At 49.7% G+C, this 24,181-nt stretch overlaps 1 protein-coding gene across 5 annotated transcripts in view; it reads right to left on the bottom strand.

Moving 5' to 3' along the window:
• The window catches only part of CTIF (cap binding complex dependent translation initiation factor), a 304,506-nt gene that overhangs the window by 208,969 nt on the left and 71,356 nt on the right, over positions 1-24,181 (bottom strand). For 2 of the 5 annotated variants that reach the window (XM_036822931.1, XM_036822928.1), the window contains exons 2-4: positions 22,925-23,125; positions 18,427-18,474; positions 8,651-8,722 (exon numbers count right to left, since the gene is read on the bottom strand). In XM_036822931.1, the coding sequence (XP_036678826.1) occupies positions 8,651-8,722; positions 18,427-18,474; positions 22,925-23,104 (300 nt within the window). In that variant the 5' untranslated portion in view covers positions 23,105-23,125. The remainder of the gene's footprint in view (positions 1-8,650; positions 8,723-18,426; positions 18,475-22,924; positions 23,126-24,181) is intronic. The other 3 variants (XM_036822929.1, XM_036822930.1, XM_036822932.1) reach the window with 2 other exon arrangements.

Below are 24,181 nucleotides of genomic sequence, written 5' to 3'. Positions count from 1 at the left end.
ACATCTCAGTGTTGACATTTATTGTCTTCATTCATTCACTTTGAAATCTTCCCAACTCTTGTTATGACAAATGGTTTTTGATTGTAATCAGGACACTTTCATGTTATGTAATGAGACTCTGAATCTCATTTAAATCTTCTGTTTTAACTGGCTTTTTGTGGTACCACTCTGTCAGGGGAAAGGGGGGTGGGCACAACCTCAGTACTGTCAGTGGAGCACTTGTTATGGCTCAGTGGAGGTAGGAGTTCCAGGACTCCACATGGTCCCCACTGACCCTGCTATGGGGCCTCACGACCACCGGGCAACAGTGGAAGTCCCAACTCTCTAGTAGAACCTCCTCTGACACATGCCAGCAGGGAGGGGAGGGGCACCTCTATCCTGCTGAGTGGGGGTGGGAGTCCAGATTCCCCGCATGGCCTCCAACAATACCATGGGGGCAGGGAGCTTCTTACCAGCCAGCAGGGATGAAAGTCACAACTTCCTACTTGACCTTCTCTGACACCACACTGCTGAAGGAGTTAGGGGGCTGCATTACAGCCCCACTGGAGGGGGTGGAAGTCCAGGCTCCCACTGGTTCTTTGCTGGTGAGGGTGGGGATAGGGCTACAGTTTTTTTCTGTGCTGTTTGGCTGGAGGAGAGCAGCTATTGTCTAAAAGTTTTCTATCTTGCTAGACCTAAGCTTCTATTCTTTTCCTGGACCTAAGCTTAGAGAGAATAGGCTTTTATTGGAACTTAAAAAAAAAAATCTGTGTCCACTGGCCTTTCCTGGTTACCCACATCTTCAGCTTCAAGTCTGGGATATAGGAGGCAAAAAGAAAACCCAGGGAGGTCACTCCTGTGCCAATACTCAGGTCCCAAGGTCCCTAGCTGGTCTGCCTTCTCTCTCTGTTTCAGAATCTTCTTATATTTGTTTTATATAAAATGTCAGGGTTTTAGTTGTACTTAGCAGGAGAACTATAGAAAAGAACATCTATTCCATCTTCCCAGAAATAGAAATCTGTATTTTTAACAAAACATTTTGATGACCTTAAGTCTAGTTCACCTCCTCATTTTTCAGAGGAGAAACTGAGGCTGCAGCTAGATGACGTACGTATCTCACCAGTGATGGAATAGCGAGTCAGAGGTACAGAAGCCAGGACTCACGTCTCCTCACTCCAGTCCTCCAGTCGGATGCCGTTACCATGACAGCATGGCCCCTCCCCCTTCGTGCCCGGGTATCTGACCTCCTCTACAGACGCCAGCTGCAGCCAGCTCCCCTCCTCCTGGCATTCACACGTGGCTCTAGAATGTTGCTTGTCCACTCGAGAAAGTCTTCTTTCTCTAAGCAGACTCTGGGTACTCTTAGGGCAGAGACCAGGCCACATGGCTCATACTGTTTACAGAGTGGGCTCAATGAATAGTTGCCGACTGCTCTCCCTATAAAAGTCAATCATCAATATTGTTTGGTAAGTGTTGTATCCTGGTTCCTCCAGGTGAGCTGGAGCCAGAAGTCACTTCGAGGATGGGGACAGATGGCATCTTCTGGAAAAGAGAGGCTCACACCCTGGGAGCAGCAGAAGTACACAGATCATGCCGTGTTCAGTTTTGGGAGGCTTATGAAGAGGAAATATAGTCTATGCTTATGGTGCTCCCAGAAAAGTAACCCAGGATGGGACAGGATGTGGGAAGCAGTGTGTCATGTCCCAGACTTCTCAGCACTGTGGTTTAAGTGCCCATCTCTCCCCCCGCCCACTCTACCCTCCACACACACGGAGACTGCACCCATTGCCTTCACCATCCCGATTCCTGGTTCCTAGCACGGTGGCTGGCACACGGGCCCTCAATGATGACGTGCCGGTTGGATCAATGGATGAAAGAACAAATAAATAATCAAAGGAATAAACGAACCACGACAAAAGGAAGTAGCTGCAGGAATGAGGAGGCTTAGCTTAGAAAGCAGACTTGCCATGGCAGACGGTGGGGGAGAGGCTAAATAGCCATGGACAAAAGGAATCAAACTAAGGCCATCAGCTGGAGTCATGAAGAGGTGGTCTGGGCTGAATCAAAGACCGACATTGTTATCAGTGGAGCTGCCTCACATGCTCTGAGATGCCTCGTGAAGCAGTGAGTTCTCCTTTTCTGGAAACGTCCAGCAGCTCAGTGGCCTCATGAAGCAGGGGGATCCTGCATTGCAGGGAGTTGGATCAGGTGACCTCTGAGCTTCTTCCCATCCTGAGAGCCCACATCTTCAGGGTTCACTGGAGAGCTGCCTAGCTCTGGATTTAATGTGGTAAAGGAGATAAGGGGGGGAGGAAGTCAGCCACAGCCCCTGTTGAGTTTCCACTAGAAGTGGAGCATGTGACAGTCATTCTAGCCAGTCACCAACCAGTTCTGGTTTCCCTGGTCCAGGCGTATAGTAGGATTATCCTATTTAGTGTGTTTATGGTTGGGTGGGGTCACGTGACTAGTTCTGGGCAACAAGCTAAGAGTGGAAGTGACATGTGTTACATTTAGGTTGGAGCATTGAATTGCCTCCGGTCCTCTTTTCCCTCCGCCATGACAACTGGTGAAAATGGCAACTGCTCCACCAAGCTGGGTCCTAAATGGGTGGCTTAAAGTTACTAAGATTCAGAGCTGTTTGTTACTGCAGCATTTCCTAGGCTATCCTGACTGATACAGGGGGACAGAATTTACCTGTAAGGAACGACAGAGAAAATACAAGACATGCAAGGTACACAAATGCGTGGGGTTGGACAGCAGCTCCAGCAACTCAGTGGGGTGTACAGACACCCCCTCCCCCACCACTCTGGTAAAACCCAGCACTAACCAACGACTCCAGCTGTGCCCGCTCCTCCTCCCTAACATCCCAGCATCATGGCCAACTTCAAGTCTCTGCTAACACCGTTTCTTCTCTCTTCACCTTTTTCTCTCTTCCCTTCCATCTGGTCAGACATCCTACCCATTCCTGAAGACACAGATTGAGTCTCATGTCCTGCAAGCCTTCTCCTTACCTGCAGAGAGCAACAGGGCCATTCCTTGGAACGACTGCAGTGTCTGTGGTCAGGGCATCTCTTTGGGGGTCTTATCGTGTGTGCCTTTAGTCTGTTTCATGTTCACTAGCCTCTGCTCTACAAACAGGTAGTGAGCCCAAAGGCTCCAGCTCATATGTGAGCCAAGCTCACAGCAGGTGGTCAATAAATGCTGAGTGAACAGAGAGCAGTGTCATGAACATACACATGATATTTCTTAATTATTCAGAGAAGCTGATTAAAAATCTGGGCACTTTGACTCAGATATCATTTGTACTGAGTTTTTAGATTGGCTCTGAACCAGATACAATAATTCCTCAAGGGCAGCAAGAGGACTGGCAGAAAACTTCTACCCTTTTCTGTGGGCCAGAGGTAAGCAGTGCATTTGAGGCTCACCTCTGCCTACCATCTGTCATCTCTTGGGTCAGAGTCAATGTTGACACGTAGGATATACCTAACCTGCAGGTTGGCACAGGCATCAGGGTATGTGGGGGGAACAGTAGAGAAATCAGGAAAATCCAGACCTACTGATTTTAGCAGCTGTTTGGACCCACTTCATGGAGACACAGAATATAAACAGTGAAAGGTGTTTCCAGAGAGGCTCAGAGAAGTCTGTGTAGTCCAATGCCTCATTTTGTGGAAGAGGCATTGGAGTGCACGCCACACCTGGGTCAACATCTGGTTCTTCTGAACCCTGGAACAAGGCTCTTTTCACTCTCTCCTGATGCTTCGATTTGCTACCGGGCATCACGGGTGGAAGAAGGGAGTGCCCTTCTCTCCTCACTCCAGGGAGTGTGGGATCACAGTCTGTCAGCCAGAACTCAGGACACCATTTCTGACACATCCCCACCTTTCCCAGGGCTTTGCATGAACCTGTCTGGTAAGATGTGGGCTCATCAGGTTCCCAGCAAAGATCCCATCACTTGCTCAATAGCCAACACCGTGGGCCAACAAGTCCTTCGGTCAGGAAGTCCTTCTCAAGGTCTAATCAGAGGCACTGCTGCTGTCAGGCACATCAATTTCCTTTCCTTGGCATTTCTGTGCTGATGGAGAAGACCTGTTTGCGCCTGACTCCACATAACCTTTCAGCTTCCTTCCCTGAATGCTAAGTCCTGGGCCGGCACCTGGGATGTCGTCTAAATGCAGTGGGCTGCACTCTCTCATTTCAGGTGCCTTCCTCTAAATCATCTCCGGGCACCTCCCCTGTTACAATAAGAAGGTGGAAACTGTATTCCGACCTCCTGAGTAAATGACTAGGTGGTGGACGAGCTCTCTTCGAAAGATGCTGCCAGGATGCCAAACAGTCCCCAGTACAGTCGAGTCCCGACTACAGGCAGTTAACAGGCCTCTTCAGGACTATGTGGAGCCCATTTTTTGTTCTGGCCTCTCTGAGCCCCCTCCTCCCATCTCATGGGACTCTACCTACCCTGGTTTACCTCTACGTTGTGCCTCTGAAAGGGTTCAGAGAAGGCAAGGGTTGTTTTGGTTTTATACATTAATTAAAACAACAAAAATCATCCCAGTGCATGACGAATCCCCAGATGGTGCCTGCACCCAGCTCCTCATTCAGTGCATGGACTGTGACTCACCACACAGCCTCCCGGGCAGAACGCAGCACCTCAGCACCCTCCTGCGGGCCCCACTGTCCTGGGCACACATGCCCAAGGTGGGGCAGTCAGGGAAAGTGCTAGAGCAGCCACCCCAGTCTCAATCTAGCCTCAGTTTCCTCCTGAAATTCTTCCCAGGGGTGAATGTGGGATAGTAGAGCTGCCCCATCATCCCAATGACTTCCAAAAGCTCAGCAAAGTTGGTGTGGCCAGAGCAACAGGACCCGCTAGGGAATGACTGCGTAGACCGGGTCTGAGCCATCTCAGGTATCATTATTGAGCACCTACTGTGTGCAAGGCCCTAGGCTGGTGGGGGGGGGGTCAGGGATGTAAAGGGAGCCCTGGCGGTGCCCAGCTCAAGGCCCACCAGCAGGCTGAGGGGGCAGGCAGATGTACATATGGAATGTCCTGATCAAACCATGGATTAGTGTGCGGGTGAGAGTGTCTGCCTCGTTGAGAGGGTGCAGTGAGGAGGCCAGTGGGTGCTCGTATGAGCTGGTCCAGCGCTCCTACATCTGGCGGACCAGCTGAAGGGGCCCTTGAAGGCTGTATGGGCAGCGGCATCCCGTCAGAGCTGCCCCCAGCTAAGGCACTCTTCAGCTGGCAGCTCCCGGTTTCCCCTCCATCAGGGGGCCGCTCCAGGGCAGGGTGGGCAGGAGCCGCTGTCTCCGGTAAGCTGTGGGGCTTTCCTTACGTCACTCAAGGGATGCTGACCAGCTTTGACCCCCCACCGGAGGGCATCAGAAGAGGGCTGTTTCACGGACTTCCCTGGCGGCCCAGTGGTTAAGACTCTGCGTTTCCACTGCAGGGGGCGAGGGTTCCATCCCTGGTCGGGGAGCTAAGATCCCACATGTCGTGCGGACAAAAAATTTAAAAAATTGTTAACTTTTAAAAGAAGATGGCTGCTTCTTGAGGGGACACCAGAGGCTCCTGGAGACGAAGCCCAGGGTGGGTGCGCCCACTGGCAGGAATGTGGACGTGGACGTGAGCCAGCATGGGCCATGGGACAAGGGCAACACCCCAGAGAGGGCAGAGCATGAGAAAGAAGGAGGCTGTCCCAACACTGTTGAGCTGCCATGCCAGCCCTGAACACCCTCCCAGGAGGGTGGCGAGAGAGAAGGAGACTTCCATCTTGTTTACACCACTCTATTGTTCGTACCCTAATTAACAGAGTTACTAATGTCTACAATCAGGCCTTTCATCACCGAACCAAGGTGATGACCTCAGGAGACCTCATTTCAATCCTGCCTCTCCGTGCAGTGCGGGTACAGCGTCCGGGGCCTTCCGGGAGGGCCAGCCCGATGCCACCTCCTCTGCTCGGCCTGCCCGAGTGCCTTACCTCTGGGCCACCTGAGGTCTGACCACGCCGTGCACACTGTGTCTCCTGCCCTGCACTGGGCATTCTTTTACACATTATCTTGTCCTTCAGGGGCCATGCTCCAGGCCACTACAAACACTCCCTGGCAGAGGAATCTATGAAAAAATCCCTCTGCAAACACCCTGAACTCTTGGGCCCGCTGAGCTTTCCTCGTCTCTAAGCAGCTTCTCACGGCACAGGGTGCGACCTCACCAGGACTCAGGCGGAGCAGCCTTCCCGCTTCCCCCAGCTGGCTCGCCGCATGGGGACACCGCGGGCTCTGAATCCAGAACGCACAAGGCACGTGGCACGTGGGGCTGAGGCCGTGGCTGTGCCCCGGTGCCCCGGCTACTCTTCCGCTTCTTGGAAGCAGATGTCTCCCCCTTCCTCCCTCTGAGATGATCAGACAGACTACACGGGGGCGGTGGGAGTGCCAATGGCCCCATGGCCTGTAGGAGACCCCTACTATGAAGCCCTCGTGCTCCGGGCACATCGGGGAAGTAAAGCGGGTTTACATCCTGAGAGCCCACCTTCCCCATTCCTGGGGCTCTTCCCCTATAATGGACTTATGCTCAGTTCCACCCGCCAAGAAAGGACCTAACATGAGCCTTTTACAATTTCTTCTTTCAGTTCAGTTGCATTTCGTTTTGCATTTCATTCAGCCCCTGCTTACCCCAAGCCGACTTTTCAGCTGCTTCTAAGATGGGATTCAGGGTCAGCTGGTCTTCATGGTGCCAGGGTATCCCTTCCCACAAGCCCCCGGCCCTGGCCAACTCCTCACCCACCCTCTTCCAGGGGCTGAAACCAGCTGTGAAAGGACAGCTCAGAGTGAGGCAGGCAGATGAGAAGCAAGTGGGAGGATACGCCATTCTCATCCCCCTGGAAACCTGTCCAGAGTGATGGGAAAATGGGACCAGAGAGAAAGGGTGGGGAGAGGGAACCCAGAAAAGAAGATAAAGGAGTGAGAACAAAAAGGAAGACTCTGGACGATTCCAGAACCAGACACCTACTGACTAAATAACAGAGAGCTGGTTTTTCAATCTCTCATTTACCAGCCTCTTATGTCCCCATCCAAGACTTTCAACCCTTCCCTGAAGCTCTCTCTCTGATTCTTGAGTCCCCAAATCCAAGTCCACCTTTGCTGCTGAAGAGTTAAGAGAATCTTCACGTAGGAAACCCCAGATAATTGGCAGACACTAGTGACAGTGCCCCTGATGTGTCAGGCCTTCGGCCAAGAGCTGGAGGGGTTTAGGGAGTGTAAACGGAGTCCGTGACCAAGCACCAGCAGCCTAGTGGTGAGGACAAAAGACCTCCGTAGAAGGCTACCTACTACAGGAAGACAAGGTAAAGGGCCGATGAGGGGACAGGACAGGCAAAGACCTGGGTTCAAGTCCCAGCTTGGTCAGGTCGTGGCACCTCCATGGACCCCAACTTCCCTGTCTGTAAATGGCATGGAGAAGCTAGAAGGACCCTCAGAAGCCACCAAGTCTCCTGGTTTTTGTATGAGGAAGCTGAGGACACAGAGAACTGCCACCAAGTTTGTGGCAGAGCACCCCGCCCTGGCTTTATCACGGCCTCCTACTTAAGAATCAACGAAACACACACACAAGCATCTCATCATGTGACAGGACTGTCCAGGGCAGCCGCCCCGACACACACACACACACCCCACGGTATAGCAAAGCCCTACAGCCTAAGAAAGATCTGGAACTGAGGCCACTGCCCACCTTCCCTCACGACAGAGTAGAGAAGAGTTGGTTTAATCAGCACCACGGACCGAAGTCAGACACAAGCAAGTGGGCCCAGGCAATGTGCCAACACAGGTGCTTTGGAACTGGGAGCAAGTTACTGCTGAAGCCCATAAAGCCTCCCTCATCTCTCTGGACAGGTGCAGTGGGAGGCTGGGCTGGGGGTCTGGGATAGACGGAGTTTTCAGTCTCTGATCCCACCGTCTCTCGCGGGACGAGGTATCAGTAAGAACAGCTCGACAACCAGAGGGTGTACGGGACCTGGGGGTCACCAGGGACGGCTCTCAAAGAGCAGCCGCCTCCTTCCCTCCCGGCCACACGACCCGCACAGGGGCCCCCTCGGGATCTCACAGGGAAGCAGCAGGGGGAGAAGCAGCAGACTCCAGCCTGGTCCCAGGAAGCTGGTTGGCTTCCCTCACACCCAGTCTGCCCCTCCAGGTCCTCTGCAAACCTGGAGCAGAAGCGACCTCCAGAGTGCCCCCCCACCACCAAAACCCTAGGATCCATCATCATCGCTGATGTGCGGACCTCCAGTTCACTCATTTCACTGCTGTATAGTATTCCACCGTAAGGATGTATCACAGATCACTCACTTTATTGCTCTATTACAGTACATTGTAAGGATATATCACGTATCGTTTATCTACTCTCCTCTCAACGGATCAGTAGTTGTTTACAGATGTTTGTTATTATAAATAATGCTGCTACTAAAAATAAATCTTATGAATCTATGTGTTCTGGGCAGGGAGGGCTTCACTGTGGGCTGGATATTCAGGGAGAACTTTCCAGAGGGCAGACTGCACCCTCCCCTGTCCCATTTCCCGCACTCCCACGTCACCACCTCTCAGGAGCAGCATGGTGAACAGCCCAGGAACCCAGACAGACAAGACCACGACGGCCCCCAGATGGAGCACGGAGCTGGCTCCCTACCTGCTGCAGGGGGGCTCGCCCTCGGGAGAAGGAATGGCTGCAGTCCAGCTGCTCACTGCAGTCTGCCGTCCACTGCAGGGGAGAAAGGAGTGGTCAGCGATGGCAGGACACACAGGCTCATACTCGCTCTGCCCTGGCCCCCCAGGCACGGCCCCGCCCTGCTGCAGTGGAGCCAGCATGCAATCCTGCTCAGCCATTTTCAGAGACAAATCTTTCTGTACCAGCAGGTCCCACTTGGCATCTCCCAGTGCCACATGGAGGTGACCCTTTGGCGTAGGTGTGGGGAAGGCAAACTCATTTCCTGTCACCTAAGCCCACCAAAGTGATGAAGAGCCAGCTACGTTCCAAAGCCAACCAGACAACACAGAGGGTAAATATGAGTTTTGAGAAACCAGCACCATGTTTGACCACCTAACCATGCTTCAGCCACACTAGTCAGGGTCAAGGTTGGAGCTAGAGGAGAGGCATGTATGTGTAGATCATCCCGTACACGCAGCCCCGAAGTACGGTGGACCTGTGGACCGACAGGAGAGCATGGCATCGGGGGAGAGCCCCAGACTGGCCGTCAGAAGCCCAGTCCCACCACTGACCTCAGGGGCCTCTTGTGCCCCAGCGTGTGATATGACAACTACCAGTGTGACAGTCCCCAAAGCCTGCCACATGCGGGGTCTCTGGGTCCTACCCTCCACCCACTGAATCACTTGCTGAGGGCAGCACCTGTCTTCTCCATTCTGACAAGCTTTCCAAGGGATGCACCAGAAGTTTGAGAGCCACTGAAATCCATGTAATCTCCCAGGCTTCACTTTGTCATCTATAAAATGGGGACAGCAAGGCTGGGTGACTCTGCAAGGTTGAAATGAAGGGACTTTGTAAGCTACACAAAATCTATATATAGATATAAAGTAGTAGTAAGAGTGCAGCTCTTCCACGGTAATGTGCTACCTGTATATATGGTGGTGCTTTTATTATTGTGTTAAATGTTAGGTAGGCTCTCCAGCTCATGTTGAACATTGATCTTGACCTACACCCTGTATGATTCATAAAAAGTAGAGGAGCCCAGTATATCTCTGTTTGACACACTAGTTCAAAACTGTGAGTGAGTGTGGATGGCTCAAAGCCATCACCGTCCTGGATTTGTGAAACCTTGGCTAGACACACCCTCCAGACTGGGGGTCAAGGGCATGACCTTTGTATAGGAAAGACATTTTATTACAATGCCGATGGTACAGGCTGGTACAAGTGTACTCTACAGCAGTGCTGGCCAACGAATAGGAACCGCAGACATAATTTTAAATGATCTAGTAGCCAGATTTAAAGAAGAAAAAAGAAAAAGGTAAAATTAAACTTAATAATGCATTTTATTTATCTCAGTATGTGTTTATCTAAATAGGTAATTGATATAAAAATGATCAATGAGATATTTTACATACTTCTCTCCATACTAAGGTTTTGAAATCTGCTTAAAGCATGTCAATTTCAAGTGCTCAAGAGCCACATGTGGCTAGTGGCTGCCCTATTGGACAGCACAGCTCAGCTCGAAGGAATTGGCAAAGGCGAGGTACCAGTCTCAAGAGAGTGTGCCCTCAGAGCCACTTCTTGCCCATCCCTGCTCTGTACCGCAGAGGGGCTGAACCCTGCAGACTCAGCTGGCTTCCAGCTGGGTTGGGCCAATGGGAGACAGGAAGAGATAGAAGCCACGGTGTTTCTCCATCTCTCTATGCTTCAGGCAGCATTACCAGCAATGACTGGGTCTTCTTTAAGGCTCCAGCCTCACCAGATAGGCCCTCTGTGCACGACCCCTAACGCTGGGCTCTGGCAATACCATCTCCTCCCTTTGTGCCTCAGGCCTAGAGGTGGTAATGGCTTCCTGTGGTTGTTTAGTTTCTCAGCTCTTTTATTATCTGGGTAACCAACTCCCTGGGTTAAATCCCCTCTGTCTGGATATTTGTAGTCTCAAAGCATCTCTGCAAAGATATTTATTAAATTATAGGAGAAAAAAAGGGAAAAATGAGAAATCTATCAGACACCACCTTAAACCAAGTGATCAAGGATAATATCATCTGTAATAAAACATATTACCACCGTGGACTTCCCAGCATAATGCCCTGAGAAGGGCCATGTCACTCCTGAGGTGTTCTTGCCAAAAATGCACAATCTCAATATGATCATGAGAGAATATCAGGCAACCCAAACTGATGAACTTTCCAAAAAATAAATGACCAATACTCTTCAAAAGTGTCAAGATTGTAGGGATAAGAAAAGACCACGGGAGTGTCACAGGTTGGAGGAGAATAAGAAAGCATGACAATTAGATGCAAATTTGAATCTTGGAACAGAAAAAGGACATTAGTAGATAAACTGGTGATATCCAAATAAAGTCTCATTGTACCAATGTTAATTTCTTAGTTCTGATCATTGTACTGTGGTTATGTAAGATATTCATATTAGGGGACAGGTACATGGGAACACCCTGTACTATTTTTGCACCTCTGCTATGAGTCAAAAGTAACTTCAAAATAAAAAGTAATCCAGGAACTTCCCTGGTGGTCCAGTGGTTAAGACTCCGTGCTTCCACTGAAGGGGGCGCGGGTTGGATCCCTGGTCAGGGAACTAAGATCTCACAGGCCGCGTGGCACAGCCAAAAAAAAAAAAAAAGTAATCCACATATGTATATATGTGTTTATATATATATATTTGTAAACTATTTGAACTACTATAAAAACAATCCCTCTGCTTTACTGCTTTCTATACTTGAGTGGCTTCTCCTTTCCTGGTTGGAGCCTGGCTGACAGTGGGGAGGATGGTCAAGGCACGCAGTGACTACCGGCCGGGAGAGAACTAGATTCTGCCCTTCTCGTCCCATCCCAGCACAGCCTTGCAGAGAAAGGCTTCCTCCAGTGGGGCATCCCAAACACTGCAACCCCAGCTGCGCACTGCTGACGTGACATCTCGCAGAGAGGTGACTTGAGGGTGGGCACACCTCCTCCTGGGGTCAGCGTGGTCCCCGCGTGGTCCCCGCGTGGTCCCCGGCAGGGCGGGGATGGGAAGCAACATGGGCTGCTCCTGACGAGCGGGCACAGAGGGGCAGCCGAGGCTTCGTGCACAACCATGTGCCACCTCAGCCCCCTGGCTAGGCTTTCCCGGAGCGATTCCAAGCTCCGATGAGACTGCTGTGCTTTGTCAAAGTCATCCTTAACTTTACACTGGCCGACCTTCCTGAGCACCTTTGGTGTGGGACCTGCCACCGGTGCTCCCTTCACAGGAGGGGTGAGATGTCCAGTAACAGTAACGCGGGGAGGGCGAGGGCGAGGGGGAGGGGGAGAGCGAGGCTGAGAAGGGACACTGTGTGCTCTCGGAGGGATTCCCTAGGCAAGGAAAGCACTTGAGGCCGGACCCCTGGAGAAGAGTGAGCCCAAGTGTGGACATGGCAGGGCAACACTGGCCAGCTCAGGGGTAGAGGGTAGCAAGCAGGACTCTCCCACTAAGCGGTCAGAGACTCTTTCTGGGTGGAGTGAGGCCGAAGGCTTCTGTTAGGGGAGGGCGTCATCAGAGCTGTGTCAGAACAGGCTGAACTGGCCCGGAGTGTGGGTGTGGGGAACCCACTGGTCGGGAAGCTAGAGGCCGACATGCAGGTTTCCACCGGGAGAGCAGGCAGAGACAGAAATGAAGAAGTGGCTCTGAGGGCATCACACAGTTAAGCAGTGAACAGAGGGCTGATGTGTTTAGGAAAGCTAGCAAGATAGGAAAGTCCACAGAAACCCACCCCACAGAGCCAGCCATGGCCCCCAGGGCAAGCTTTTCGGGCAGGGAGTGTGGTCCAGCTGGGTCCTGCTTTCCTGACCCCCGGGGAGGAATTAAATGTGAGCCACTGCAGTTCTCCCAGGAAGTTGTACCACTGGGCCCGTGCGGCATCCAACCCCCCAGCCACATCCGCTCTCTGCTGCTGCCTGACCCTGCAAGCCCCTGGGAGCTCTCCCTTCCCTGTTCAAAGCTCCTCCCCGCTGCTGGGATTCCGCTGCCCACGCTGTCTTCTCTCTCCTTAGGCTGCAGCCACCACCTCCTCCCTCCCCTTTGCTTTTTCTGAGCCACCGCCTAGAAAATTCTCCAGACACAGGCCTTCCGGGAACCCGTCCTTATCTGTACGAGATGATTCCAGAACAAGAGAAGGGCCCCCTTGGGGAGCAATCTCCTCGGCCCTGCCCCTGTGCCTGGCCCAGCCAGGGCATTTCTCCTTTGAGGTGAAGGGTTTACAGCTGGGAGCAAGTTCTCTGGGGGGTAAGGTGGCCCCTCCTGAAAAGGTCGTTGAACACAAAGAGGCAGGAAAAGTGGGAAATCTGTATGTACGGGAACAACGAACATGGAATTCACAAGAGTGGTTTTGGGTCTTCACCATAACCGCTATAATTTATTTCTTAATTTAAAAAGATGAAACAAAGATGGCACAGGGTTAAGGTTTAACAAACAGGAGTACAGATGCTTAGTCTGTACTCAAAACAGATGCTTTTATTCTATTATTCTCTGCTTCTATCGGTACACTTTAAATACTTCATGCTAAAAGAATTAAAATCTCATTATCAGTCATTTGCACCCCAGGATGGACAGTATTTTTGGAGCAGACTTGATGGAGGACAGAGGAAGTCACTGAAAGCTGAGGGAGGAGGAGCGAAAAGGGAAAAGCCCCAGGCTGGGGGAGGCTGAAAGTGCTAAGGATAAACCGCCCCCTTGGGTGGTGTCTGAAGTCCCCGGGGCTCGCCCCTTCTAGACATCAAAGTGTATCAAGGCCAGAGCCAAACCATCAGGCTGAATCAGCACAGGAGGAGAGGAAGAGATCAACTGATAAAACCGCATCCATAAACAAACAGATGTGCAAATGGGAACTTAGTATGTGATAAGGACAATGTTTCACATCAGGGGAAAGGAGAGACCATCAATAAACACAGGGACTAGTCACGCTCAGAAAAAAAATTAAAAAATAAAAAATAAACACAGGGACTGAGACAACCAGAGAGCCAGCGAGGAAAAAAATGACCCTAGAATCTGCCTCCCAGTACCGTGGACAACACATTCCAAGTTGGTTAAAATCCAAGATACAAGTTTTAAACTCCATCAAAGTCTAAAATTTTGTGTGACAAAAGAAATCACAAACACAATTGAAGACAAGTGAGAGGCCACTTGCAACATGTGTAACAAAGGACTCATCCCCAGAAAATATAAAGATTTCATTTAATCCAGGCACTATTCTAAGACTGCTACTTACATTAACATTTATTCCACATAGATCCCAAGGCCCATGTATTACCCCCGCTTTGCAAATATGGAATTTGAGGCATAGCATGGTTAAGTAACTGAGCCAGGGTTACACAGCCAAAAAGTAGCAGAATGAGTAAAGGGGATAAATAGGTATTAATTCAAAGAGCCAGTCAAAATGTTGGAAACTCAATGTGATGTATGGTCTTGCATTAGATGTTGAACCAGAAATTTTTTATTGTAGTAAAATATACATAATTTACCATTTTAAATATTTTTAAGTGTACAATTCAGTGGCATGAAGTACATTCACACTGCTGTACAACCATCACCACCATCCAGTGCTCCAGCTCCATCCGTCTCCAGCACTTTTTCATCCCAAACTGAAACTGTCCCCCTCAAACACTAACTCCCCATCCCCCCTCCTCCAAGCCCCTGATAACAACCATTCTGCTTTCATTCTCTATGAATTTGACTCTTCTACATGCCTCATAGAAGTGAGATCATACAGTACTTGTCCTTTTGTGTCTGGTTATTTCTCTTGGCATAAAGTCCTCAAGGTTCATCCATGTTGTAGCACGTGACAGGATTTCCTTTATTTTAAGCCTCAATAATATTCCTCTATGTATGGACCACATTTCGTCCATCCAATCATCCACTGATGGACACTGGGGTTGCTTCCACCTTTTGGCTATTGTGAATAATGTTGCTATGAACATGTTGTACAGGTATCAGGTCAAGCTCTTGCTTTCAGTTCTTTTGGGTATATACCCAGAAGTAGAATTGCTGGATCATATAGTAATTCTATGTTTAATTTTTTGAGGAGCCTAGAATTTTTTTTTAACTTTTGCTATAAAGGATATTATTGAGAAAACTGGTGAAATAAAAGGTCTATAGATTAAATAATAGTACTGTATCAATGTTTATTTCCTATACTGTAATTATAAGAGAGTGTCCTTTTTATGGTGGAGTAATATTCCATTGTATATATGTGCCACATCTTCTTCATCCATTCATCTGTCGATAACTGATTCACTTTGTTATAAAGCAGAAACTAACACACCATTGTAAAGCAATTATATTCCAATAAAGATGTTAAAAATAAATAAATTAATTAATTAAATTGAATTAAATACCATTAAAAAAAAAAAGACAGAATGTCCTTGTTCTTAGGAAACACAGTGAAGTGTTTAGAGATAAAGGGAAAATCTCTCTATATACAGAATCTATTGATCAATTGATTATCTATCTATCGAGAGACTAGAGAAAGAATATAAATGTGGTAAGATATTAACACTGGAGAATCTGGGTGAAGGATATGCAGGAATTCTTTGTCCTATTATAATTTTTATGTACATCTGAAATTATTTCAAAATGAAAAATTATTTAAAAAGCCATCTTATCCATGGCTTCTTAATCAAGGGGGTGCCAGGACCACCCAGGGGGGCGATTCGAAGGTCTAGTGGGAACCACTGCTATCACCCAACATCCTCTTTTCCTGGTGAAGGGCCTGAGAGGAGATGGGGACAGCCTAAAGATGGGAGCTTCTCAAAGTCAGGCGCTTGTTCGACTGCTTCCTCTGTGCTGGCACAAGGGCTTACTGACCAGGAGAGGGGGAAGAGAGGAGGTGGGAGCAGAGATGGGCTGGCAGCTCACACTCTCCTCCACAGTGATACTCCAGGAAAACCTTGTGTGTGAGGGGGAGGGGATGCTGCCCAAGGACTGAGATTTGAGAGAGGGAGAAAGGCTTCTTGCTCCGATCTTAAGACAAACAAACTAACTAACTAACAAGAAACCCAAACAACTTTCCTGTTGTGGAGGCAGCTTAACGCAGCGATTAGGAGCCTGAGTTCTTGAAGCAGCGAATATGAGTTCATATTCCTGCTCTATCTCTTACTCTATCACCTTGGGAAAGTCTCTTCCTCCCTCAGACTGTTTCCCCCAAGCTGTAATAATGACAGAAACTGCCATAGCAGAGGTTAAGCGTATGGCACCTGGAGCAAGATCATCTGGTTCAAACCTCACACTGTGTGACCTTAGGCAGCAAATTCAACCTCTCTGTGCCTCTGTTTCCTCCCATGTATGCTGGCAACAGTAACAGCATCTTCTTCATAGCATTGTTACGTAGAGTAAATGAGCTACATGGACATCCCTCCGTGTCCTTTGGTAGCTCCTCCTCATGGCCCCAACTCCTTAGAGCTCAATCCTTGACCCTCTTGTCTAAGCTCCCCCACTCCTTGGGCTTAAAATGCCACCCACATGCTGCTATTTACAAATGTGAATCTCCAGGTCATTCCCCTCCTCTGAATGCCACTTTGTACATCTAACTGCTTGATCAACACCTCTGCTAAGACATCCAATACTATCTTAAAACTTTCACATCCAAAACCTGAACTCTTGACCTTTGTTCCCCCAATGCTGCTCTTCCAGCGTCTTCCATCTCATTTCTGGAAAGTTTGTCCTTCTATAGGCTCAGGCTATTGTCAAGGTCATTCATTAGAAAATCATGTTATCTGTGCCTTAAAGTATGAGAATCTGACCACTTCTCACCACCTTCACGGTGCCACACAGCTCCAATTCACCATCACCTGTGACCCTGACCAACCAAGGACTTCCTGGTCCCCCTGCTTCCTTTCCGCCTGGCCCCTTGCTATAACCTATTCTCCACACAGCACCCAGAGTGGTCCAGTTTAACCAGTGATACCGTGTCCCTCCTCTGCTCAAAACCTCCCGGCGTCTCACCGACGAGGCCCCACAGACCTGGCTCTTTGCTCCCCACCAGACTGGCCCCAAAGCTGTTCATCAAAGTGGGGTACACTCCCACACCAGAGCTGTGCCCTCAACATCCCCTCTGCCTGGAAGGCTGGTTCCTAAGCGGCCTCAACTCTCACCTTCTTCAAATCTTTGCTCAAAAGTCTTAAGTAAACCTTTCAAACAGCCCATCACCCTGCCCCTTCTTGCCTCCTTCATGTGTATCACCTTCTAACATCTATTTTCTTCTTTGTCTATCACCTGTCTTTCTCCAACTGAAAGTAAGAGCTAGGAGGACAGGGATTATGGTCCATTCTGTTCATGACTTTATCCCAGAGCCTAGAATGGGGCCTGAATTAATCATTCTTAGCTCTAATTATATTTCACTATTTAGCCAACAGTAACTGGCAGGTTTAAACAATTATACTTTATGCAAAACCACCAAATAATGTGTAGGAAACCATGCTAAATAAATGAGCAAGCTAAAAGTGACATGTATGCTAGAAGCTCAACTCTTGAAAGGTATATTAAGAAAAAATAATACACAAAAATTACACTAGTTTTTATCATAAAATTATGGTGGGGGTTTCCCTGGTGGTGCAGTGGTTAAGAATCTACCCGCCAATGCAGGGGACACTGGTTTGATCTCTGGTCTGGGAAGATCCCACACACCGCGGAGCAACTAAGCCCGTGCGCCACAACTACTGAGCCTGTGCTCTAGAGCCCACGAGCCACAACTACTGAGCCTGTACACCTAGAGCCCGTGCTCTGCAACGAGAGAAGCCACCGCAGTGAGAAGCCCGCACACCGCAACAAAGAGTAGCCCCCGCTCACCACAACTAGAGAGAAAGCCCGTGCACAGCAGTGAAGACCCAACGCAGCCAAAAATAAATAAAATAAATAAATAAAATTTAAAAAATAAATAAAGAGCTAAAAACATTTTAAAAAAAGAAAGAAAAATTCTTCCTTTAAAAAAATTATGGTGGGTTTCTTTCTCTGTTTTCTGATTGTCTCTGTTTTTCCAATTGTTGCTTTAAAAGTAAAATAAAAATTTAACCTATTAAAAAATTGGCTGGTAATCAGATTAAAAAGTGCTCAACCTTGCTAAAAATTGAGGAAATGCAAATTAAAGTGACAAAAGACCATTTGTCCCAATACACTGGTGGTCCTGTGAATAATGCAACAGGCGTTTTGGAGAGCAATTTGGCAATAGCTATTAAAATTGATTCTACGTCTCAGCATCCACCTAAAGAAACAGTTTTATATGTGCAGGAGGAGGCATGTTCAGAAGCATTCACTGAAATAGCTTGTATTTCCAGGGGAAAGTTTGGAAATAATCCAAATGCCCAGCAATAGGTAAATGGTTAAACAATGGGACATCTATACTATGGGCTATTGTGCAGCCATTAAACAGAACACAGCAGATGTACAAGCCTGGAGGAATCCCTAGGGCATACAGCCATGGGAAAAAGGTGAGTTATTGAACAACATATTCACCAGCTATGATATATGATTTTGAAATAATATATTTCTGTAAGTCATATTTTACATACGACACACATGTAAAAGCATTGAGAAGGTGAGGAAGTTAACTCATCATTCCAATGGGAGGTAGGGTAAGACAGTGGAATGAGGACGTAACTAATTAGCATTTGAATTCTTATGTACCATGAGAATATATGCATACAGTACTTGTGTAATGAAAAATAAATTATTTTTTTAAATAAGGAGAAGAATGAGTCCCCACATTCACACCCCACAGGTCCCCTTAAACTCACTTCTTCTGTTAAGCCTTTCATAGGTGGTCCACCATTGATCACTTCCTCCTATGAGCAAAGATGACAGGGAAAAAGGATTCAAAGGACAGGACGAAATGAAGGAATGGGATAAAAGAGGGATGAGGGAGCAGTGAACAGGGAAGGCAGAATGTAAGGAAAAATGTGAAGAGAAAGAGAAGGGAAAAGCATTGTGAGAAAGCGACATCATGCCAATCTGAATCCATCCTACATATCTGCATGGTCGCATCTCTCTGTAAGGTCTCTGTGCATGAGACAAAACCCAGGACTTCCAAGTGCCTGAGAGCATCAAAAAGAACTACAGGAAGTTCTCTTCACCCTCACTGGCTCTTCATTTGACTTGCTAACAAGAATTTAGTGTAAAACACGCTTTCATTAAATGTATCCACTCTTTACAATGGCCCTACGTTCTACCCTTCCAAGGGAAGGCAGCTGGACATGGAGGGGTAGGAAGGCAGTCAGATAAGTCCACCTGTGGCTGTGGTCGTCAACCTGAGCAGAACATCAGAGTCACGTGGGGGCTGATGAGATGCCAATGCCCAGGCCCCTCCTCATTCCACTCAACTCTGGGGTGGGATCTGTCCAAGCTCCAGAGCAATTCCAACATGCAGCCAGAGTTGTGAACACTGCGTTAAAGCTCGCTGATGATCCACAAAACCATCCACTAACATCAGAAGTGCCAAACTTCCCCACTGATAACATCCCAATCTCCTCCACAAAAGGTTAATGGCCAATGAGATTTGGAATCCTAATTCTCATTCCACAGGGGGAAACATATACTATCTTCCCAACAGCCTGTTAGTCACAGCCTGTGCCGAGCATGGAACCAAAAGTAGGTGGGCAAGGGGTGGGCACCAGGGCTCAGCTCAGCCACCACCAAGCAGTGGGGTTTGGCCATTTTCCACCTCTGTGTCTCAGTCTTTCCTCCTGCAGAATAGGGCTATAATCCCCCTCCTCCCAAGGACAGAGTGAGGGCAACTCTTAGGATGTGCCTCTGGGGACTTGGAATCCACTGGAGGACAGGCACTTTTGAAATGTGTGGGTGTGGGTGAGGGTGTAATTTTAAATCGGTATCCCAAACATGTTGGGAAACTTAGAGCATACATTCTCTTGGTTACTCATGTAGGAAAAAAAGGACACTTTTCTGTCTCTCTCTGTTTCTTCTCTCTCTCTCTCTCCCATCCATCCATCCATCCATCCATCCATCCATTTTTCTTTCTAGTAATTACTGATGGGGGAGGGGTGGGGCAGAACACAACTTTACAAGCATCATGAGGTATTTTCTTCCTGAGTGTCAACTGCCATCTCTCAGATCCTAAAAAATGACCTCACCCACTGAAAAGCAACATTCTTCTCCACTCCCTCAAGTTTTCTCAAGGTTTCCAAGATTCTTAACAATTTTCTCTCCCAGAAACATCAAAACACCACCACAGACGGGCAGCCCAGGACATTCTCTGAGGTTTTTTATTTTTGTTTTTGTCTTTGGCTTCCATTTAAAATAGTCATCAGATTAAATAAAAACAAGCAAAAGTGCTTTAGCAGAAAGATTTCCTGTAAAGCTGTGTCAATAGAGATTATATTTTTTTTAAAGAAGTGTGTTATAATAACACATCTAACACTGGCCTTGCTTAGAGTTGCCACAGCTGCCCCCTCCTCTGGAGTCTGGACCCCAGCTGTATTTGGGTTGCGGGGGTAGTTGGTGGGAGCAGGATTGAAACATGTCCCCCTCGGCCACCTGCACACAGGCGGGTCCTGGGATCCTGCCAGGTGTTCGCATTCTCCCAGGAAATCTCAGGGAATACAGAAAGTTTAAGGAATGCATCTAGATGGTACAAGTGTTTTCCACACTCTGCCTCAAGCCAACATCTGTTTAACAGCCCACCCAGATGTGGCCATCCAAGCGTGGTTAGGTCCAACCTATCCCAGGAGCAGGAGCCGGGAGTGTAGGGCCCAGATTGAGGGCACTTCTCCATCTGCTCTACATCCTGGAAGCTCAGCTGTCCCCACAGGGGGCTCAGAGGCGCTGGGAGGGCCCCTCCTTCCAAAATTCTCCCTGATGGTTGCTCTGGGAACAGAAATCCTATCACTCACAAAGCATTCCTCTGGGGTGAAGCTTCACAGCTTCCTGGGACCCTCGTCCTGTAAGAACCCATTTCACCTGAAGGAAATACTGAGGGATGCCCTGCTGGAGGCCACCAGAGTCCACTCAGTGGGGGAGGCAGGCAGCACACGTCAGGCTAGCCCCACACACCGGTTCACAGGGCCCGAGCCGAGGCCAAGCCCTCTCACCTACTCAAGGCCATTGCTCCAGCAAGCGGCCCCTCTGCCCTGGACCACTCCCATCAATGCACAGCTCATTGTTAATGCTCCTGTTGTGACCTCGCTTCGCCCCAGAACCACATGCCTCTCCCCTTTAGAGCGAAACTCCTGTAACACAGGGAGGACCTGCACTGCATTATCCTCCCATCTCAAACCCATCTCCTTGACCTTCACCCCCACCACTGGACCGTCACCCCTCCCATCAGGGTCGCCAACGGCCCCAGTGGCTCCTTTAGGTTATTCTCACTCCTCCTCCCAAATGCCCTGCAGCAGCCGTCAGCCCACCCCTCACACCCTCGAAACACATCCTCCCCAGGGCTTCCAGCACCCAACTCTCACCTGAATTTCCTCCTGCCTCACTGCCAACCCCTCTTGGTCTCTTTTGCTGGTCCCCCTCACATCCCTGCTTTCTAAATGTAGGCGGATCCCAGGACTCAGCCCTTGTACATCTGGTCTACCTGACCCCACTGCCTCATTGAAGCATCTCCTCTGCTCTCCCTCTTTCTCTCTCTGCTCCAGCCACACCGGCCTCCCTGCTGCCCCTGGAATAACCCTGCCAGCTCAGGCCTTTGCACGTGCTGTCCCCTCTGCCTGGACTGCCCCTTCCCCAGACATCTGCAAGTTCACCTCTCCACCTCCTTCAGTGACATCTTCCTTGACATCCCATTTAAAATTGCAAACCCCTCCTGACCCTCATCACTCCCCACTCCATTTTCCTGATTTATTTTTCCCCACAGCAGTTGCCATCCACCACTGGGATAAGTTCCACGAGGGCTGAGCTTTTCATCTCTTTCACTCACTCCCAGGTACCCAGTCCTAGGACAGTGCCAGACACGAAGCAGGTACTCAATACACACTTGTAGAATGAATACTGAACAGATTACAGGCTCACACTACCTGTGATTTTAGAACTTCAAGAACGCCAAGGAAAGCATCGATATCTCTCTCAGGGCAGATCTTGCCTTCCCTACCCTCCAATGGGGATAAGGTGTGGACCAGCAAGGCTTCACAATTTCCCAGGTCCACTCCTGGTCCTGAGTTCCAGGAAAGCCACACGTTCATTCTCGCTTCCTAAAAAGCTGGAGGGTCCGGATCTTCTGCCCACCCAGATAGCGAGCCAGCCAGTTGCACTTGGCTTTTCTCCAAAGCAGGGCACCCATGTCAACTTCTCTACTTGACAGAGGAGTCCCAGGCTTGAGGGGGACAAGTACAAGAGGTGGACACTGGGTCCCAGACCCTGAGCAGAAGAGACCCTCCCGAGCCTCTGGGTGCAGACAACACTCTGCCCCTCTATAGTTTTGGAGCCTCTTATCACCTTTGACCTTCCAACATTCCTGAGGCAGCGGGATCATCCCCACTCACCAGATAAGAAAGCCAAGCCTCAGAGAAGTTGAGGGGTTTGCCTGAGGTCACACAGGCAGCTAGTAGCAAATCTGGAACCAACTCTTGAACAAATATCTACTGAGAATTTACCATGTTCAGCAAAGATGCATGTGACATGGTCACTTCCCTTAATGGTTCACATTCTACTCAAGACAACTCAAAACTTCCAAATCTCGACCCACAGTCTTTCAGCTGAGTTCACCTTCTACCCAAGATCAGGGCTGCCACAGACTGACCAGGAGCAGGGAGGCCAACCTGAGAGTCTGGTCTGAAGGCTTCATATGTGTAACGAGGTCTGGCACACAGGGCCCTGGATGACCGCCTGAGAGACTCGATTCTTTGGCGCCAACAACGGCCTGTATTCGACATCAGAGGAAATATTCACGAGTGATAGACTTTTGATTGTGTGCCTTTTGGATAAGCTACAACCGCCAGATCTCTTTTAGAACATGAGCTTGTGAAGAACAGGGAGCAGTGCCTAGCACACAGCAGGGGCTCAGTAAACGAGTGTTCCATGAACGGTGAGTCTGGCTGGGCCGCAGCTGCCCAGCGGGGTAGGACGGAGTAGAGGTGGGTCAGAGGGGCTGGGAGCACACAGCCAGGGGCTTCCTGCCTGGATCCCACGCTCTGCTGGGTGGGGCCATCCACACCTTGGCAACCTAGGGCCAGGCCATCAGATGCTGCCTGGAATTAGGGTCCCTTACCCTTATTACCCCACTTCGAGCTTGCCGAGGCCCCGTACCTGCCCAGGCCCTGCCCCCTCCCGGGCAGTGCTCACCTGGGAGATGTGGGACTGCGTCTTCTCACTCTCGCCGTCCCCCTCCGTCTTGTCGGCCAGCAGCCCCTGCACCTGGTACTCAAGCACATAGCTGTCGATGAACCGCTCAAGCTCCTCGATCTCCTGGGAGCGGCTGCTCCCGGCCTCGGAGGAGGCCGACGCTGCTGAGGAGTTCTCCATCCTCCCACTCAGGGGCCTGGGCTGCGGGGTACAGAGAACAGATGGGCTCTGTGAGACACAGCTGGAGGCAGAGATGGTGACCCCACTTGAGGACTCCTCCCCCGCCCGAAAGCATTCCCTCATCCAGACTGCCGTCTTGGTCTCCCAACATCCTGGGAGCCAAGCTCCCTGGTGGGGCGCCAGCTCGCCTTTAGTGTCAAGAGGATGCTGTGATCCCTCCTGCGTGGGGAAGGAGACTCAGGCCCAGAGAAGGCAGGTAATTTGCCTAATCGGCCAACACAGTAACTCATGCGATGTTGAGCGTTAGTCCACACCCGGACCTTACCACCCAGGAAAAAGCGGAATATGGACCCAGTCTACAAGTCCAACCTTACTTCCCAACTTGGAGTTAACAAAATCCACCACAAAGCAGAATAAAACAGACCACAGGCTTCTACGTCTCTGACCCCAGCATTGAGATGTATGGGGGTCCCCAGACACAAACCCTCTAAGGGGCCTGGGCCTCTAAGAAATACCTCCTTCTAAAGAGACATTTTCTCTTTGGACGCCAGGCTATCCCTAAGTTAGGTGAAGACTGTAGGCCTTAACATGATCTTGCAGCCCTGTTAATGGTGCATCTACTGGGACACACGCTACACTCAGTCTGTAAGGACGTGACTGGCTTTTAATGATACAATGTGAAAGGCAAGGTGGGTTGCCTGGGAGGGTGTGGTCCAGCCATGGTCCTCTGTAGGAGAATGACTCCCTCTTCAGCCCTCAGGTCCTCTCCCTGGGGGGCCTGGCATAATGTGACCATCGTTCCAGGGATAGCTGTTAAAGTCCACCAATAGAACTGCTGTCCCTCCCCAACTAGACTGGGTTAACCCAGCTGCTGCAGGGGCCCAGGCCTGCAGGGACACCTCCACTGTCCACGCTTGCTCCCAAAGCTCCCCCCCGATCCACCTGGAAGTTGGGAAAGCTAGAACCATTCTCAACACTAGGTCCCTTCCCACCAGGGACCCTCCCCCTTCCTCTGGACAGGCTCTAGGCCTGATGGGAAAGGGCTTCAAAGCTTGTCTGGTGTCCCTTCCATTGTGT

Source organism: Balaenoptera musculus, chromosome 14 (assembly GCF_009873245.2).
Source record: "Balaenoptera musculus isolate JJ_BM4_2016_0621 chromosome 14, mBalMus1.pri.v3, whole genome shotgun sequence".
Taxonomy (NCBI): Eukaryota; Metazoa; Chordata; class Mammalia; order Artiodactyla; family Balaenopteridae; genus Balaenoptera; species Balaenoptera musculus.
The sequence above is the reverse complement of the archived record's forward strand: the minus strand, read 5'-3'. Positions and strand labels throughout refer to the sequence as shown.